Source organism: Haplochromis burtoni, unplaced genomic scaffold (assembly GCF_018398535.1).
Source record: "Haplochromis burtoni strain Fernald_Lab_line unplaced genomic scaffold, NCSU_Asbu1 Contig_477, whole genome shotgun sequence".
Classification (NCBI taxonomy): Eukaryota; Metazoa; Chordata; class Actinopteri; order Cichliformes; family Cichlidae; genus Haplochromis; species Haplochromis burtoni.
Genome location: NW_024582838.1, coordinates 422,024 through 440,509, shown reverse-complemented (window position 1 = coordinate 440,509; position 18,486 = coordinate 422,024). Strand labels below are relative to the sequence as shown.

Below are 18,486 nucleotides of genomic sequence, written 5' to 3'. Positions count from 1 at the left end.
AGAACGTACGTACCTGGCCCCGCCTACTATCCTCGGAAAGGTAAAATGATTGGCTAGAATCTAAAGTGTATCACAGCTCAGGAAAAAAAAGCACCGAAATGTGCGCTGCTTTTCGGTCTGGTTACCACCGTTTACCGGTACCCATCCCTATAGTTGAGTCGCTTTGAGTTATGCTAATTCAAAAAAACTCAGAGATTGATCATGTTTGCCACCTGTCTGCCTTCTGTACAGAGCAGCTGTTTCATTTACCATTTAAATATGATCAACCTATCTCTAGTAACTGGCTATATACAACAGGCCCTTGAAGCTGGCGTAGTTTAGTGTACATGTATAAATGTGTACGTATACGTGGATGGTATATCTTACGCTTCTCGTACTCCATCTTTCTGATGTTGCTACCACTTGGTACAACTGTATCTGTCACTGTGGTAGATCCCAGTGTTGCTCTTGTGCTTAGAGCTCTTTCCTGTGTTGCCATGATTAGTGCCTCTGTTCTGTCTTTCAGTCTCGCTTTGTCGCTGAGGGGCTTCAGGCCTATGTAGAATAACACTGGGGATATGCCATGTTTTTGGAAAATCTTGCTCTAGTGCACAGTGTTGTTTGCCACGTCCCCACTGAGTTCTTGATGAAGGCTCTTACGATTCTGTTGATCTTGTACAGTTCTTAGCATTCCAGGATCCATGTGTGAGGCACTGAGTTATAGGCTTTCTTTCATTCACTCATGGCTGTCCCATTGAAAATGACTGCTCTATCTGCCAGTAGCTGGCATTTCCCCCTCTGGTCTTTATGCCAATTTTCTTCTGGGCCCTGTTCATGTTTTAAACCATGCTTGTTCATCTTAACCCTTATGATGTCTAACAGGAGTTTTCATGTTGTGCTGAGGCAGGTTATTTTCCAGTAATTAGATGGTACCAGTCCCTTTTGGGGATCCTTGGGGAAGAAGAAACTGTCCAGCCTTCAGTTAGGTGTTCTAGATGTGTCTCATCCATTAGCAGCTGGTTCATTTGTACTGCCAGACGCTCATGGAGTACAGTTAACTTCTTTAGCCAGTAGGTGTGACTCATGTCAGGCTGTGGTGCTGTCCTGCCATTCATGCTTGAGACTCTTTCCTGGATGTCTGCTACTCTGATGGGTACTGAATCCTGTTCAGGTCTCCCATATGCTTTTCCAGCATTGCTTTTTTCCCTCCAGCCTTGGTGGGGTTGTTCATACCTTGTTCCCCTGCCACTACGAGCAGGAACTAGTGAAGAAAACTCTGATTTGTTCTCCTGGCTTCTGTTTCTTCAAATGGCTGTAAGTATTTGCTTGGCAGTTTCCAATGCCTCAGGATTAGGCACCTTGCTGTATATCTTAGGCATCAGTTTCCTCATCAGGCATTTCTGCAGCTCCAATAGTTGGTCTCCCTCTGTGCCTAATCTCTTTCTCCATGGAGGGTACTGCTCTTGGTGGAGCCAAGCATTTCAGCTATCACTACCGTGATCTACCATGGTGTAGATCAGCTGGTTGGTTTCAGTGATGGTCGGGATGGTAGGGATTCACATCTCGTAGTAGGACATCACGTGTCTGGGTAATCGGCCACGGAGGGACCAGGTTTCCTTGCTAGCCACGATCAGCTGCTCTCACCCTCAATGCTTTCAGCTGGATATTGGCTTTCTCTATTTTACCGTACTATTTAGTCATTTGACAAAATGTAAATTGCCAGTAAATGTAAATCAATTCACTTTGATGGTCCCTTGTCTTTCTGTCTTCATTGTCTTAGACACCATGGTGAAACACCTCCAGTCTGCAAATGCCTATCGGAGTTTTGCTGAGTTTCGCCAGGAATCCAGTACATTGCACTCTCTCCAGCATCCCTGCATTGTCTCGCTAGTGGGCATCAGCATTCATCCACTCTGCTTCGCCCTACAGTTAGCCCCCTTGGGTAGCCTCAACACAGTGTTGGAGGAAAAGCACAAAGGCAAAAGTACGCAGTGATCTGCACCTTCTGATTTGCCATTTGAAGTTGATTTTAAAACTTGCTCGATATTACTGAGATATGAAAATATGTCTTGTCTTTCTAGGCTTCAAGTACATGCCGCTTGGACACATGCTAACCTTCAAAGTAGCCTATCAGATTGCAGCAGGACTGGGATACCTTCACAGAAAGAGCATCATCTTCTGTGACCTCAAATCTGATAACATTCTGGTGTGGTCTCTGGAGGTCTGCAAAATGTTGTGTTTTTTAAGCATTCTAATTTACAGGGTGTATCAAAAAGATTCATCCAAGTCATTTCTTTCTTTTTATAATTTTTTAAAAACCAGAATTAAGATGAGCTCTATAAATTCTATAAAGGCTCCTCTTGTTTCTGTGTTTCTGTGTATGTATTCATTTCTTTTAGTGTTATTTCAGCTATTACATTATATGTGTTGTGTAACAATGTCTAAGCTGACAGGCAGGAGAAAAAGAAAAAAGGAAGGATGGCGAAAACACAATAAAAGGGTAGCGTAAAAATGTAAAAGTACGACATATCACCAACTGCTGCACCTGTAAGAACACAGCCTAAAACATTCCACACCTGCAACACTAAAACGTGAAAATGCGCCGACACACAAATCAACAACTTCTTGTGGTGCGTGTGCGTCTGTGCATGCATCATGAAATTTACTTAATAATGAGGGTGGGAAGCCGCAGATCCACGAGATTGAATTAGCCAATCAGCCAGTTTCAACAAGCTGTAATTCTGCAAGTATTCACAGGTAACGATCGTAACACGGACTGTTAGAAAGAGGGATTAGTGAGCTTCACATGGTTGTGGGTCGGTTTTATAACAACAGCTGGTGTAGGACAGCGTATGTCATGAGCCCGTCAACATTGTGTGTATTGTAAAGCTTTATATTCAGCCATGTATTTTAAAATTTTAACTGCAAGCTTCTATGTCCATTTCTTTAGAAATATGTAGCATTTTGAAATCAGACAATTCTTTTTGATACACCTGTTTTTGAACGTGAAAGTTCTGAGCTAATTTATTTGCTCTCCCTTTATTAAAAATACTGTAAATAGAAAGCAAAACAGTAATTTCATGTTAAAAACCAAAACAAAAAGAGAAAGCCTGTTTCTGTCATTTCATTTGGCTTTTTAATTCACTGATAACTTCTTCCAGGTGCAGGACACGGTCAATGTTAAACTGTCTGACTATGGGATCTCTCGACAATCCTTCCATGAGGGGGCTTTGGGAGTTGAAGGCACACCGGGCTACCAGGCTCCTGAGATCCGACCAGGCATCGTGTATGATGAGAAGGTACGGTATCTGCTTTAACCCACATTAGAAAAGTTTGTAACACTTTTTTGGACTTTTGTGTGGTTTTGTTTTATGTTTTGTTTTTTTAAACCATTTTTTTAAAATGATGAGAATAAACATATCATCTCTATATAAACAGATATGTTGATATCCTGAATTTCCACATATACGTGTATGACCTGTACACAGCACCTATACATAGCACTGACCAATCATGTTTGAGCAGGCTTTGCAAGTAGAAAAAAACCAAGTGGAGAGTTAACAAGGAAAACATTAGTTGAAATGCTTCAAATCCAAGTGGTAATCGTCTGACAACAATATGAGAGGCGAGATTTCAACTTTTCCGAAAATAACCCAGGATTTTCAAATTTCAAATCAAAAAGACCTTGATTTTTAAAAAGTCAAACTGGAGACGGCCAAACTAAACTCCAGATTAGTTATACAGTCTGTATAACTTAATAAAACTTTTGAATTATTTTTATAAGCATAAATTAACTAGACGGTGCAATTTCTAAATAAATTGTGGAAGGTTTGTTGCTATTGGTGGACTCTGTAACTTGCCCATGGTGCATTTAAAACGTTGGAGTAACCTGTTAAAGTGAGATGGCTCAAAAACACATGAGCAACTATATTAATAGGCCACAAGTGTACTGTACCTGTGATACCAGCTACACTGTACCTAATAGAATTGCTTAAACTTGTGACCTCCAACATTACAGGGGTGAGATAGGAGCATGCTCTCTATTCATATGAAATGGCACTTCATCACCCGAAAATGCCAAATATTTCAGGAATGGTAAGAAATGCTTAATTACTGCTGAATTGAAAACATTTGAGCTGGTTGTTACGAGGTAGGAACGGTCTATCTACAACAAACGTGGTGAGACTAACTAGCTACCGAAGAAGAGAAAAAATGTTAGAAGTTATTAACAGACAGGAGGTAAAATGTGTATCGAATGCATCACTACTTTTCCAAGTAAATATAATTCTAAAGGTGTTATTGACATGAAACTGTAACCAGATCAGTAACAACATTTAGACAAGTCAGTGACTGGGAGAAATACTCTGGTCAGATCAAAATAAAATTGAACTCTTTGGATACCGTGATACACACCATGTTTGTAGGTCACAAGCTCTAATGTTTCATGTGTCTGAACACACGAACTGAGCGTCCCTTGGACCACTGTGAGCAACAGCAGACGTGTGCACTGTGGTCACGCCAGCATCCAAGTTACTTGTTTATTAAAATAATCAAGTTACAGCATTTACATTTATGTTAGACGACTTTTAATTAACTGCTTTAGCCCACTTACAACGAAAATGTTAAAAAGTCTTGTTCATGACCTGTGTGGTATGTTAACACTATTGGAAGGAAAAATAACTTGAACTCCAATTTTGAAAACAAAACTTTATTTATTAATTTATTTTAACTCTCTGTTAGCAAAATACAGTATATAATGACCAATATTGGGCAAATAGTTATATAATTACTGCTTCAAAAAAAATTAGTTCTAAATAAACTCTAAATGCATTTAGGAGGTTTTTTACTGACTTTGTCTCTTCCACGATGTTATTTCTCTCTCCAACAACGTAGGTTACACTTACATTAGCATGACCAATTAGGCGATGACGTCATTTAGCGACTTTTAGGACAGCCAATACTGAGGAGCTGGTAACACTGGGCGGAGAGTGCTTTCGAGTGTTTTTACCGTTTCTTCCTGCAGTAAATATAAACAACGACAGTATTCAGGAAAAAACAAACACTGCAGATATTTTTTATCAGAACTCTGGTTTTACGCAGCCGATCAACACAATTTAAAAACTGTTATATCTTATAGTTTTTAAATTGTGGTATAGTCCAAACTTTTCCCATCAATTGTTAGCTGCGTATATGCGAATGTGAATCGCATCATTGGCTGGACTATAGGATAAGGTGGCATCGTTCTAATCCCATGCGGGAGCAGCCAGTCACTGACTGACTAACACTGCAAAACAAAATTGTTAAAGTATTAATTTTAATTTCAGTTCAGGTTAGATTTTTTATTTTTTTTGCCTGTCCCATTTTTTTTGTGCGCAACACAGATTTTCTGTGTGCAGAGACGTGCCAGCAGTGCACAATTGCGCACGCGCGCAGCTTAGAGGGAACACTGGTCACAAGGCTCTGTATATCACCCTAAAAAACATACCGATAGTAAAGTTTGGAGGTGGAAACGTGATGGTGTCGGGCTATTTTTCAGCATACACCACTGGCTCACTTCATATAACTGAAGGAAGGATGGCCTGAAAAATGTACTAAGACACTCTTGATAAAAATCTACCAGGATAATGAAGATGAAACAAGAGCGGACTTCTCAGCAAAACACAGAGCCAACAAAACTCCCATTTGGTTTCAGAGAGAAAATTAGATTCATACAGGAGGCATCTTGAAGCTGTCATCACCAATAAAGGCTTTTGTACAAAGTATTAAATACATTTCAGTAAGCCCTGTGTCATTTCTCATTATTAAACATAATTTATGGACATGCATGGTTCTTTGCATGTGTAGATTGGATGGGTTGTTATCGACATCTAGTGAGAATTTCATGTTAAGACCATCTTCAGTACTTTATTTCCTTAGACAATTGGTGATCTGTTCAACATTTATTTTACCAACTAAAAAGAAAGCAGGAATTCCTGCTTTCTATCAGCCCTGCCATTTACAAGTTAATTAATTTATTTATTTTACAAAAACCAAAGCACAGAAATCTCAAAGCAAAAATGGTGTTATGTAATGATTAGGTTAGTTCTGGTGTATCAGATCTAAGTAATAGACACGCTGACACAGGATATTGTCAATCTGAAGAGGCTAACTTGATAAATGAGCCCCTGAGGAACAGGCTCAAATTGCTAGCAAAGAGAGATTACCTAGAATAGCAGTGTGTATTCCAACATCTCTATTGGCTTGCATTGGCAAGTTTTTGGCCCCCTTGAACTTTCCCACATTTTGTCACATTACAGCCACAAACATGAATCGATGTTATTGGAATTCCAGGTGAAAGACCAACACAAAGTGGTGCACACGTGAGAAGTGGAACAAAATCAGACATGACTCCAAACATGTTTACAAATAAATAACTGCAAAGTGGTGTATCCTGGAACCAACAGGAGTATTTAGACACATATGCTGGTACTGCAATGTAGTGCAAATGGATGATGGCCAGACTCCTAAGGATCATGTCTATGAGATGAGAACTGCCATGGAGAAAATATCCATAAATGGATCCCAGCTATGGCACAGTAAGAGGACCTGGGAAAATGTAGTCTAATCACAAAGAGGTTGGAAACAAACCTCAAGCGCTGTGCTGGGACCATAACCACCAATCAGACTGCAGCTTGTTAAGGGAAAAAGACAGATACTCCGTTTTTACAAAGATATAAAAAATAATACGTCAAATGGTGAAATTAGGGAGAACAGAACAAGAAAGTCTGAATAACTTTCTAATAAAATCAAAAAATAAAATGAAAAGCTTTACCAGGCCTCATTTACTGATCCCTGAACACTTCAGAAACCAGGCGAAAATATGTGTAACCCTCTGTCTTTGCTCCGCACTCTTCCAAAGAGTGCTAATTCAGTCAAATATCTTTTCTGTGCTCTGCGGCATTAAATTCAGTATTTGATTATGTTTATTTACCTCTGGCACGGAGGCTATGCTTTTAGTAGCGTTTCAGTGTCACTGTGTCTGTAAACATGATGGCTCACGTCAACAATCCATCCAAATTTGGCTTATCAAGGTCTTTAACTTAGAAACTATAATTCTTAAAAGTGTGGTGTTTATTATCAACATATAAAAAGTACTTTATTTAGAATTAAAATATTGTGATATATTTAACCTTTGACCTCTCGTTCAAGGTCAGTAGATTAATTTGAAGGTCGAAGTGTTGCTTTATAGAGCTATTTTATATTGTTAAAACAAAAATCTAAAATTTTAAAAACTTATTAATGCTTATCCAATTAATTTCACTTATTGAATGGAGAGAGAAAAAAGAAAGACCCAATTTCCTTCGGGGTCAACCTTCAGGATCAATAAAGTTTTATTGAATTGAATTGAATTGACAGTGGTTTTACAGTATTTACAATTTACAGGTTATACAAAATTTACAGATTTAAATTTACAGTAAAAAAAATGTGCAAATAGCAGAAAGAGATCATAAATTATAGGAAGTGTGCATGACGAAAAACCAGAGTGCGTGTGGTGATGTGATGTGTGGGAGAGTCCAGTCCTACACCTGGTTCAGGCCCCGAATAGCCTGGGGGAAGAAGCTCCTCCTCATTCTCTCTGTTTTGGCCTTAAGGGAGCGGAAGCGCTTCCCAGACCTCAACAGTGAGAAGAGTCCATTGTTGGGATGGGAGAGGTCCATCATAATCTTCCTAGCTTTGGACTTGCACCGCTTGGTGTAGATGGACAGCAGGTCAGGGAGCTCTGATTGAATGATGCGTTCTGCCGAGCGCACCACCCTTTGCAGATCTCGTCTGTCCTGCTTGGTGCTGTTCCCAAACCAGGTGCAGATGTTTGACGTCAGGACGCTCTCGATGGTGCAGGAGTAGAAGTTCTTGAGCACCTTCAGTGGCAGATGGAAGTCTCTAAGTCTTCTGAGGAAGAAGAGAGAAATTCTAGGATTTATCCTAGAAGTATAAATTCTGGGATAAATCCTGTCATACCGCCTTTATTTAAAAGCACTTTAAGATGAAAAAAAAAATAAAAGTAGAGAATTAGAAGAAATAGAAATAAAAAAAAAACAATAAATTAAATTATGTCAATTTCTTCTTCCAAGAATAAATTCTTGGAACAATTCAGCAAGCAGAACAACAGGCCACGACTCCAGGTCTTCATCAGACCAACGCCTGCTGGTCTGCTTGCTGAATTGCTCTAAGAATAACATGATTTTAACCCAAATAGAGCATATGCACATTCATAAATGGGCTGTGGTCATGAGTTCTTATCCAAGAAATGAACATTCAGAGACTGACTGGGTAGCTTTCATCTAAATGGTTGGTTTTACTTTCATAACTTCTTTTCACTCCAAATGAAATTTAAAGTTTTCTTTATTAAAGTTTTATTTACAAATTCATCAGGAGGTCTTAATTGTACTACTGTACTATGTATGACTGTGCAATGACAATAAAGAGTTATCTTATCTTAATAACCTCCTCAGATGCAACTCTGACACTTGACCCTTATCAACTGACCTTAATGCTCCTTTTTTGGGAACAACTCTTAAAGGTGGACATGTTCTCCTATGGCATGGTGATGTATGAGCTCCTGTCTGGGCGGAGGCCAGCGCTGGGACACCACCAGCTTGAGATAGCAAAGAAGCTCTCAAAAGGTATTCGGCCAGTGCTGGGTAGTCCACAAGAGGTTCAGTTCTGCTGCCTGCACAACCTGATGACTGAATGCTGGGACACTAAACCTGAGAAGGTGAGCTGTTTTTGGCCGACACGAGCAAATTTTTGTGTGATGTAAGGAAAGTGTACTACACTTTATTACTTGTGTCAAAGTAGGTTGAGCTAGAGACTTAGAATTTCTTCCAAATGTGAAGTTATAAGAATTATCATCATAATCATCATCGTTTATTTATATAGCACTTTAAAAACACACAAAGCCGACCAAAGTGCTGAACAATAGAAACATAATAGATACCATAAGAATAATAAATACGATAAAATAATAAACATAGCGAAAACAATAAAATAGTCAACCACTCAATCAAAAGCCAGTGAATAAAAATGTGTTTTCAATCTGGATTTAAAAACCAGCCCTGATGTCGATCGCCTAATGTGAAGAGGAAGATTATTGCAAAGCTCAGGACCCACGATAGAGAACGCTCAGTCTCCTCAGTTTCAGCCCTGATTTGGGGACTGAGAGCCACAGCTGCTCAGCTGACCGGAGCGAACGAGTGGGGACATAGGGCTCCAGCAAATCAGATACGCAGGTGCCAGACCATTTAAGGATTTAAAAACCAATAAAAGAACTTTAAAATGAATCCTAAATTCAACTGGAAGCCAGTGCAGGGAGGCCAGGACCGGAGTAATGTGCTTAAATTTCTTTTACCAGATAAAAACCGTGCCGCAGCATTCTGGACTAGTTGCAGGTCTAAAGAGGGGTTACATGCAAACAATTGGTTCTCCTTTTACTGCTAAATTCTAAAATAAAATCACGTCGTGTCTCTCGGGAACATGTAGAAAACAAGATGTTTTTCCTATACTGCCCAGTAGGGATGGGTACCGGTGTTCTGACATAAACGGTAGTAACCAGACCGAAAAGCAGCGCACATTTCGGTGCTTTATTTCGGTGCTTTTTTTTCCTGAGCTGTGATACACTTCTAGCCAATCATTTTACGTTTCCGAGGATAGTAGGCGGGGCCAGGTACGTACGTTCTGTTAGAGCAGAGCTACAGATTAAAAATGTCCAAGGCGAAGCGGTCAAAAGTCTGGCTGTACTTCACAGCAAAATATGCAAACTCAGCAGCAACAAGTGCTTTAAGCTGATACTGTGATACTGTCAAAGGAGGTAACACCAAGAATCTGATTAAACAGCTTATCTTAATCTTAAGATAAGAACAACTGCTCCAACTCACCCGGTCCATTTTCACTTTCCCATATTTTCAAAAGTGCAGGAAAGTTAAAAAGCCAAAAAGGACTGAACAAGCATGGTCTAAGATTTCTAGATCATGGTCATAGTGGCAAGTGTAACAATAATGCTCAAATATTTCTTAACTGAAAATGAAATATTTCCATGGATATATGGATAGCATAGAATGCAAATGATAAAACAATCAATCCCAATAAATGCTTTGACTATAATGTCAAAATATGCATTATAGAGCGACTCCATTATGTGAGTGTGAACAGTTTTCTCTGTGTATGAGTTGGCCCTGCGACAGACTGTCCAGGGTGTGCCCTGCCTCTGGGCCTAAGACAGCTGGGATAGGCTCCAGCTGCTCCCCATCACCCGGAAAAGGATAAGTGGAGATGGATGGATGAATAATGAGCACCACAAATGCATATATATCTTCAACATTTATTTTTTCAATCACAACTGCCAATGTATGTGTAGTCACAGCCATATTTTAAGGATAAAAAAACATAAAACATAACAAATTTTAATGAAAGTCATTGTTCTGTGAATGACTTTGAGCTGAACTGCCTGTCTCTGCATTTGTGCTGCAGAGGCCAGTGGCAATGCATTGTGTGAGGCAGATGAAGGAGCCTAGCTTCGCCTGCCTCAGGTATGTATTGCCCTGTGACGTCAACTCTCAGCTCTTCCTGTCCCAGCTCCAAGGATATAGTGCTGTGTTCTGGAATGACGAGAAGGAGGACAGGTTTGTGTGACCATTTCTCTTTGTACTGTGATTTATTTGCCTCTTATACACAATAATGAGCCCCACAATACACCTACCTCCATGTTTTAGTTGTCTTCTGTAGTTCAGGTCTTTTAGTGTTGTTGAGCTGGTTTTGCATTCCTGTTTATTTAGGATTGACTTGATTATTTACTTGATTTGACCCCTGCAAAAGTTTTTTCTGTCTCTCTGATGGGGTTTATTTGGTTTTCTCCCCAATGACAGTCTTTTTCACTTACATCAGCATTTCTTTGGACATCATTTTGCAAGTTCCAGTGAACTACCAACTGGAAGTTCAATTCTGCAGTCTGTCATGAAATAACAGCTCATCAAACCATGAAATGGATTATTAGCCTATTGTCCAGTTACTTTAGAGCCTCTACAAATGAAGTTAAATGTTTTACTTAAAAATAAAGCTGAAAATCTGCGCGCCAATTACACATTTCTGGTTTGATTTAAAATTTACTGTTGTTGTGTACAAAGAACTCTTTTATTGTCCAAAAATGTACGGCGCTAACTACATTTAACACAACATATTTAACACAGCTGACTGAAAAAGCTCCCAGATGCATGACATAATGGCCACAATGGCTCTAGCTGTTTGTGGCAGCAGGACTGCAGGTTGATCTGTGTTTAAAAGCTGCTTCCTTGCTTTTAAACAAATACTGTTAATTGCTGCTGACTCCTTTACACTTTTCCCTCTTTTAACTCCTTTTCTGTGTCAAGACCATGTTACCTCCCCAACTCTTCCAGTGCCATTTAACTCGCATATTCTTGTCTTGCTTTTGTTTGGCCACTCACACTAACTGGTTAACCAGCTCCTGAGGAAAGAGTGTACCTGGTTGCAAGCTGCCAATAAACTGCAGATCCCCTAATGCTTCAGCATACCAAGACAATTTCATTTTCATGGAACAGTTTGACGATGGCCCCTTCCTGTTCCAACGTGATCGCAAAGTAGTACATCAAAGTAAGGTTCATATAGACATGGATGACCGAATTTGGTGTGGAACAACTTGACTGGCCTGCACAGAGTCCTGATCGCAACCCGACAGAACACCTTTGGAATGAATCAGCAGAGTCTGCAAGCCAAGCCTTCTTATCCAGCATCAGTGTCACAAATGGATGAATGGTCAAACATTCCCATAAACACACTCCTAAACCTTTTGGAAAGCCTTGCCAGAAGAGCTGACGCTGTTATCGCCGCACATGGTTGGGGGACATCATATTAAACCTCATAGATTAGGAATGGTTCATGTGCATGTGGATGCAGACGAGCAAATACTTCTGGCAGCATAGTGTATGTGCAAGTGGTCAGAAGAAACGTCCCAGGGAACAGTGCAAACACACCAGCAGCACTGGTTGCAACTTTTTGTTTAAGATATATTAATGCTAAAATTGTGAAATTGCTTATTGGTGAGAAATTAAAAATATAAACAATATAATATAGAGTATTTAAACTGTAATAAACTAAAATTATATTTATAAAACATTAATAAACAATAGTAAAAAACATTTTTGTAATGCTTCATGCCAGTTTCTCAAGTTATCCATCACACATGTACTAAACGTGATAAATGATATTTAGCTTTAATTAACTAACCCTGTGACATCGTCTTCCAAAAAGTGCCTCTACTCATCACGGTATAAAAACATTACTATACACAATATTGCTTATTTTGTTTTAACTTCCAACTCAGTGGTTCTAAATGTTTTCAGCAAAGAACTGTGTATTCTGCAGGAACTACAGTGTGGTGAATGTTAACAAGGGTCAGGTGGAGGTGAAGAGGATGGCCTGTCCAGGTAGCAGGATTAGCTGTCACATGAAGATGGGGAACACTCTGTGGATGGCAACTGAGGTACACATCCTGAAATTCAACGTGACACAGCTGCTTTTTAAATGCAGACATTTGGCGACTCATTTATTTACTGATAACTTTTTCGTCTATGAACAGCAGTCAAACAATCATGCAATGTTATTTTTCTTACTTACTTTTACATCTGGGTAGCTTCAGAATTTACCTGCTTTTGTCATTTTTTTTAATGTGAAAAGAGGATTTCATGAAAACCTGTTTATGGACACGAGGACAGTGAGACTGCTGCAGTCTTTTATTGAGTGTCAAACCAGTGTTGGAGGGAAAGTATTAGTTTCGCAGGGTAGGAGAACAATATCAAATCCTACATTGGCTGCCCTCCACTGTTGCCACAGCTCGGGGACAACGTAGTTGTCTCTAAATCCAAAAATAAAAAAACTCATTCTTTAATTTCATGTTTCTGTGACAGGAACAGGAGGTGTTCATCTACAGCCTGAAGGACATGTGTCCACTCAGTCAACCCCAGAAGCAGTTCTCCTGTCCCGCCATCATCACTTGTTTGTTTCCTGTTTCAGCGAGAGAGCAGGTCAGGTCGTATATCAGCATATGTTTAAGCAAACACGTTTTATTTATTGTGTCACTCAGTACTGTGGGTTTACATACGGGCTTCAGTCTGAAACGTCTTAAAATGAATGTTGCTGATATGTCAGCAGCTTGTATCTAGAGCATTTGTGTCACATGCACTTGACAGCAAAGGAAACAAGTGTTCCACATATTTGGCTTTACATGGTGTCAACACATTGGTGCATTTTGTCAGAGCATCAGTAGAAGACAAAATGAGACTTGAAGCCAAAGCAACCGTGAGCTTGTAATACAAGAGCGTCACGTACTGACCTATGGTTACCTCAAGTGCATTTGAGAAGGATGGCTTAATAACGGTAGAAATGTTTTTTTAAAAAATATTTTTATTGTTTTTACAACAGCATACAAAGATTGGTTTTCAGGGTAATATGCAAAATGCTTTTTATATGTGGTGCTGCATTTTTTTGTTTGTCTGGAATTTATTTACCATTCAGTTGTTGCTCCGTCATTAAAAAATAGTACATTGAATCATTGAGTTTTATTTGTATAGTGCCACATGACAACAACTGCAACCTCAAGGTCCTTTATATTGTCGGGTAAAGATCCTAAAATAGCAGAGAAAAAACCACAACAATCAGATGAGCCACTGTAAACAAGGACTTGGTGACACTGGGAAGGAAAAGCCCCTTTTTAACAGGAAGAAACCTCTGGCAGAACCTGACTCAGGGAGAGGCAGTCTGATGAGACTATGGGGTAAATGTCATGGGGATGAGGGGAAAGAGAAGAGAACAGAGGTAAACAAGACAAAAGACACATGTGACAGAGAGCCAGTGTTTCTAGGAACGCCCCAACAGTCTATGGCTATTGCAACATAACTAACAGACAGGGCTGGATCAGGTGACCCTGAACAAACTACATGCTTTATAGTAGATAGGGTGTCTGTCTCCCACAGAAGGAGGGGCTGTAGGATGAAGGCTCTGTCTACCATCCAACTTTTAGAAACTCTAGGAACCATAAGTGAGCGATCCGTTTGAGAGTGAAGAGGTCTATCAGAGCAATGTGGTACTATTAGAGCTTTAAGATATGATGGGACCTGATTACTCAAGACACTGTATGTAAGCAGAAAGATATTAAATTCAGTTCTGGATTTAACACGTAGCCAGTCAAGAGTGAAAAGCCAGTGAATAAGGAAGATACACAGTAATCCCTATCAGTGCTATTGCTGCAGCAACTCAAGGCTTTTCAAGCAACATGACAACAGTAAATCACAGTAGTCCAGCCTCGAAGTAGTAAATGGATGAACTTACTGTGCAGTAAAATCTTGTGGTCAGCGGTATTGAATGCTGCACTTACATTCTAACAGTCAAGCACAGAAATTAGTCTACTGGGAGAGGCCATGAAAAGGTCATCAATAACATTTGCTAGTGCTGTACTGCGATGACCTCAGAGAGGTAACAGAAATAAACAGTTTCTCTGCATAAGTTCAGTTAGATGTTTTAAAATGACTTTTGGCAAAGTTGGGTATTGATCAATACAGAACATTTCCTGCACGACCACCTCCAGTCTGCATACTTTTATATAGTTTTCATATTTTAACTAGCCAACACATTTTTTCTAATTAATGATCCCAATTTACACACAAATTACAGATCCTGGTTAATTTTGATGGTCAGAAAGACCAGGGGAAATTTCAGGCTTTAATAATCTTTGAGATATTCAAAATAAAGGACTGAAAGTGGGATAATGTAACATTTTTACAAAATATATATCTTGAAAACATTTTGATATCATGTACATCGCTTGCTGTATATGTTCAAATTTTCTATCATAAATTTGTTTATGCAAATCTGAGACAATCCAGCAGATTGAATATCCCTAAAAGTAAATAACCAGCATCTTAAAAGCTTGTGTTGTGTAGCTCTTTAAAGATAGATATTGAGATTGAAGGACTAGTTAATGATAGGACTTCTTTAAGCATTAGAGTAGGAATGGGGTCTAGTAGAGACATTTATGGTGTAGAGGAAGTAATTACTGAACTCAGACTGATAGGAGAGAGAGTCTAAATACATCTCAGCAATTCTCTTTCAAGCCTCACTTGGTATCTCACTAAGGGATGCGCCCTCTGTGGTGGTAGTGTAAAGCTGCACTAGCACCACCTCTGTTCCAGACAGACAAATCACTGCATAAAATCCTCAAGTGTAACGTCAAGCTATGTGCTTGTGCTCTGAAGGTAAAGCACTTTTGGGTTATGCACCAGGACAAAGATATGAAACAAGCAAGTCCCAAACATAACATAAGCAAAGCCCCCTGCAATTGCTCAAAAAAAGGCGCCACTAGTCAGTTACTGGTTCTCTGAACCACTGTTTGGAACTTAAGTAGAAACAACAATTGAGATTCCTTCCCCAATCTGAAGATGGAAAAAAAGCAATACTTAATTAAAAAACAAACCCAGAACATACAGATACCAAACTAGAGGGATGCACGTCTGCCCTGCCCACAATGCCTCTCACTGAAGGTAACTCTGGATTGGACTCCAGTCCTTCTCCATAAGACTGGTTTCAAAATCCAAACTGTGGGTTGACATGAGCCTGACTATAGAGAGGACCATCCTGGTCTCTACATCACCCAATCCATAAGCCACCAACCCCTATAGCACCTAATGCAGGTGGTAGACCAACCAGTGAGCAGGCTTATGTTCTTGTGCTGTGCTGAGCCGGCTCCATGGTCTAAGGTGGAGTTGTCAGGCATTCTCCCTCAAGTCCTGCAGGGTTTGGAGTTAGTTACGTATTTTTTTAAACCTGGTGCTTTTCTGACACAGCCCCCTTAAGGATTCGTCTCTTATCCTGTTTTAAACAACTGACCTTTCATACATTAAATCACATGTGTGAACCACTACACTATATAACCACCTCGCTTTTCGCCCAACAACAAACCTCTCCACCAGGTGGAGGGGTTTGTAAGTGAGGTAAGGTGGTTTACAAAGAGAGTGAAGAGTGAAACGAGTATGTAAATGTAAAAAGATTTTTTCTCCTCCTATTAAGAGCCTGGACAAAGTGTTTGCAGGGATGTCGGACGGTCTGTTGGCGGTGTATAACGTAGTGGAGGACCTTCCACTAGAAGGAGAAACATACATCTGCTCCCACACCCTGAATAAGACAGTGTTTGGTCTGAAGGATTCAGATCCCAGGCAGAGACCTTATCCCATCAGGACCATGGCTCTCGTTGGCAGTGGATCCCAGGTGAACGGACAGTACTAACCATGACAATGAAGTTATGTTTGAGTCATGTAATGGCTGCACATGAACTCATCAGCCGAACCATGTCTATACATTTATGTTTATCAGTTATGGTTCTCCAATGGCCCGGGCCTGCTAGTTATAGACTGTCTGAGTCTTCAGGCAGTTTATAGGCTGGAGACCTATAGCCCACCATCTTCCGTCATATCTTTGGAAACCAGCTTTAGTCTATGGGGAGAAGAAGCAGTCTGGACTTTGGATGACTACACGAACACCCTCTTGCTCTACCATGCTGCCTCCTACGAGCTCTGTGCCAAGTACTGGTAAGTGAGGTTTTGGTATCAAGGCCTGTAGGCCTGTAGGGTGTACTTTTGTAGACCTGTGTCTACAAACATGCGTCTGTGACAGATAAGGATCTTGCAGCGTAGAGAACTTGTACAATTATACTCTTACTAGCTGTTGTTTTTATATTCAAACAGCAGCTAATAATTGTATTTGTATTATGTTTGTATAGTCAGTTTTTGTGTGACTGACTGTACATACAATATACCTATAGTCATGCAAGTGTCTGTCCCACTGTCCCACTGTGGAACGGGAACAAAGCTCAGTCTGGACAATCTCCTCAAACTCACAGGTTTGGTTGGTGTCCAATTCACCAGAACTGTGGAATTTGTAGCTATCAGTGGAGTCTTGCTTCAGATTAATAATAATAATAATAATGGATTGCATTTATATAGCGCTTTTCGGGACCCCTCAAAGTGCTTTACAATTCCACTATTCAGTCACTCTCACATTCACACACTGGTGGAGGCAGCTACAGGTGTAGCCACAGCTGCCCTGGGGCAGACTGACAGAAGCCAGGCTGCCATGTCGTGTCATCGGCCCCTCTGGCCAACACCAGTAGGCGGCAGGTGAAGGGTCTTGCCCAAGGACACAACGACCGAGACTGTCCGAGCCGGGACTCAAACCAGCAACCTTCCAATTACAAGACGAACTCCCAACTCTTGAGCCACGATCGCCCCATATATCAATGTGGATATTTATGCTTTACGTAGCATTTTGAAAAACTATCTTCACAGTATAGCTTATGTATCAGAGTGGATTCCCAAACAGCATCCTGCTTAATTTGATTGATCTGTTTTGCATCTTAATCTCCCAAGACAGGTTTCTCTGATATCATTGGTATTGGTTCAGTATTAACTCGTTAGATAGCTATCCTTTGGTGATGGAGATGCTTCTTGATTTTCCAGAAATGATCTTCATCCTGGTCTGTGTGATATTTGATGGTGTTGTCGTCAGTGTTGTTATGTCATCCATAAAGCCCTGATTAGTGTTAACTGGACACTCCAGACCTGAGCTGCTTGTCACCACCCAGTTTGAACCTCTGATGATCGCCTCCATTGCCACGATGAAAACAAATGGGGGTGTAATTCGTGATACTATTTTCAAGGTTCTGTCACGTGGTAGTGAAATCAATATCTGTGGGAAGGTGTTGGGGGGCATGAATCAGCCAGGTGTTTCATCAGTAACTTTCACATTTGGTCTATATATATTTAATCCTTCCATGTTGACCAGGCAGTTGCAGCTCTAGTTTAGTCTCATCTGTGCAAAGTACATTGTTTGAGTATGTATTCCTGTGCAGGGTTCTAGTGATTGGCTTCTTTCAGACTATAATTCCCAGCTTGGTTACGTCATAGTGTCTTTGCAGTTCTTCTTGGGTCTTTAGACACATCTCTCACTAGTTTTCTTTCCAGAGGCTTTGAAATCTTTTGCTTTCTCTCAGCCAGGCTTGTTCTGCACAGTTTAAATATCTCTGTGTAGACGTTGTATTTCTTCATGATTCTCCTCACTCTTGCTCTTGATACCAAGAAATGGTGTGTGTGTGTGTGTGTGTGTGTGCGTCTGTCTGCGTGTGTGTACTTGTTTTCGTGACATCTTAGGACAATTTTATGATAACACACTCACAAAATGAGGACGCTCAGAAAAATGAGGACATTTTTGAGGTCCTCATTTTTCTGAGCCTTCTAAAGTGTTCTAGAGGCTCCCAACATGCTCCCAAACCAAAAATCTCGGAAGTCCTGAAACATCACAATTTTATGAAAAAGTGTGTTTAAGTGTGTTTAGCGTTTTTGCTCACTTTCAGTTTCACCGCCTACTGGCCAGTTTTGGAACTTAACACACTTTAAACACACTTTCAGTGAC

The 18,486-nt window shown here is 40.1% G+C and overlaps 1 protein-coding gene across 1 annotated transcript in view; it reads left to right on the top strand.

Annotated features, from left to right (window-relative positions):
* Nucleotides 1-1,759: 1,759 nt before the first annotated feature.
* Nucleotides 1,760-18,486, top strand: part of LOC102314037 (leucine-rich repeat serine/threonine-protein kinase 1) — a gene marked incomplete at its 5' end in the record, with an annotated part of 21,445 nt that continues 4,718 nt past the window's right edge. The window contains 9 exon segments of the mRNA XM_005946238.3: nt 1,760-1,963; nt 2,061-2,200; nt 3,141-3,278; nt 8,540-8,734; nt 10,486-10,637; nt 12,394-12,511; nt 12,936-13,052; nt 16,090-16,287; nt 16,393-16,607. Coding sequence (XP_005946300.2) covers nt 1,760-1,963; nt 2,061-2,200; nt 3,141-3,278; nt 8,540-8,734; nt 10,486-10,637; nt 12,394-12,511; nt 12,936-13,052; nt 16,090-16,287; nt 16,393-16,607 — 1,477 coding nt within the window.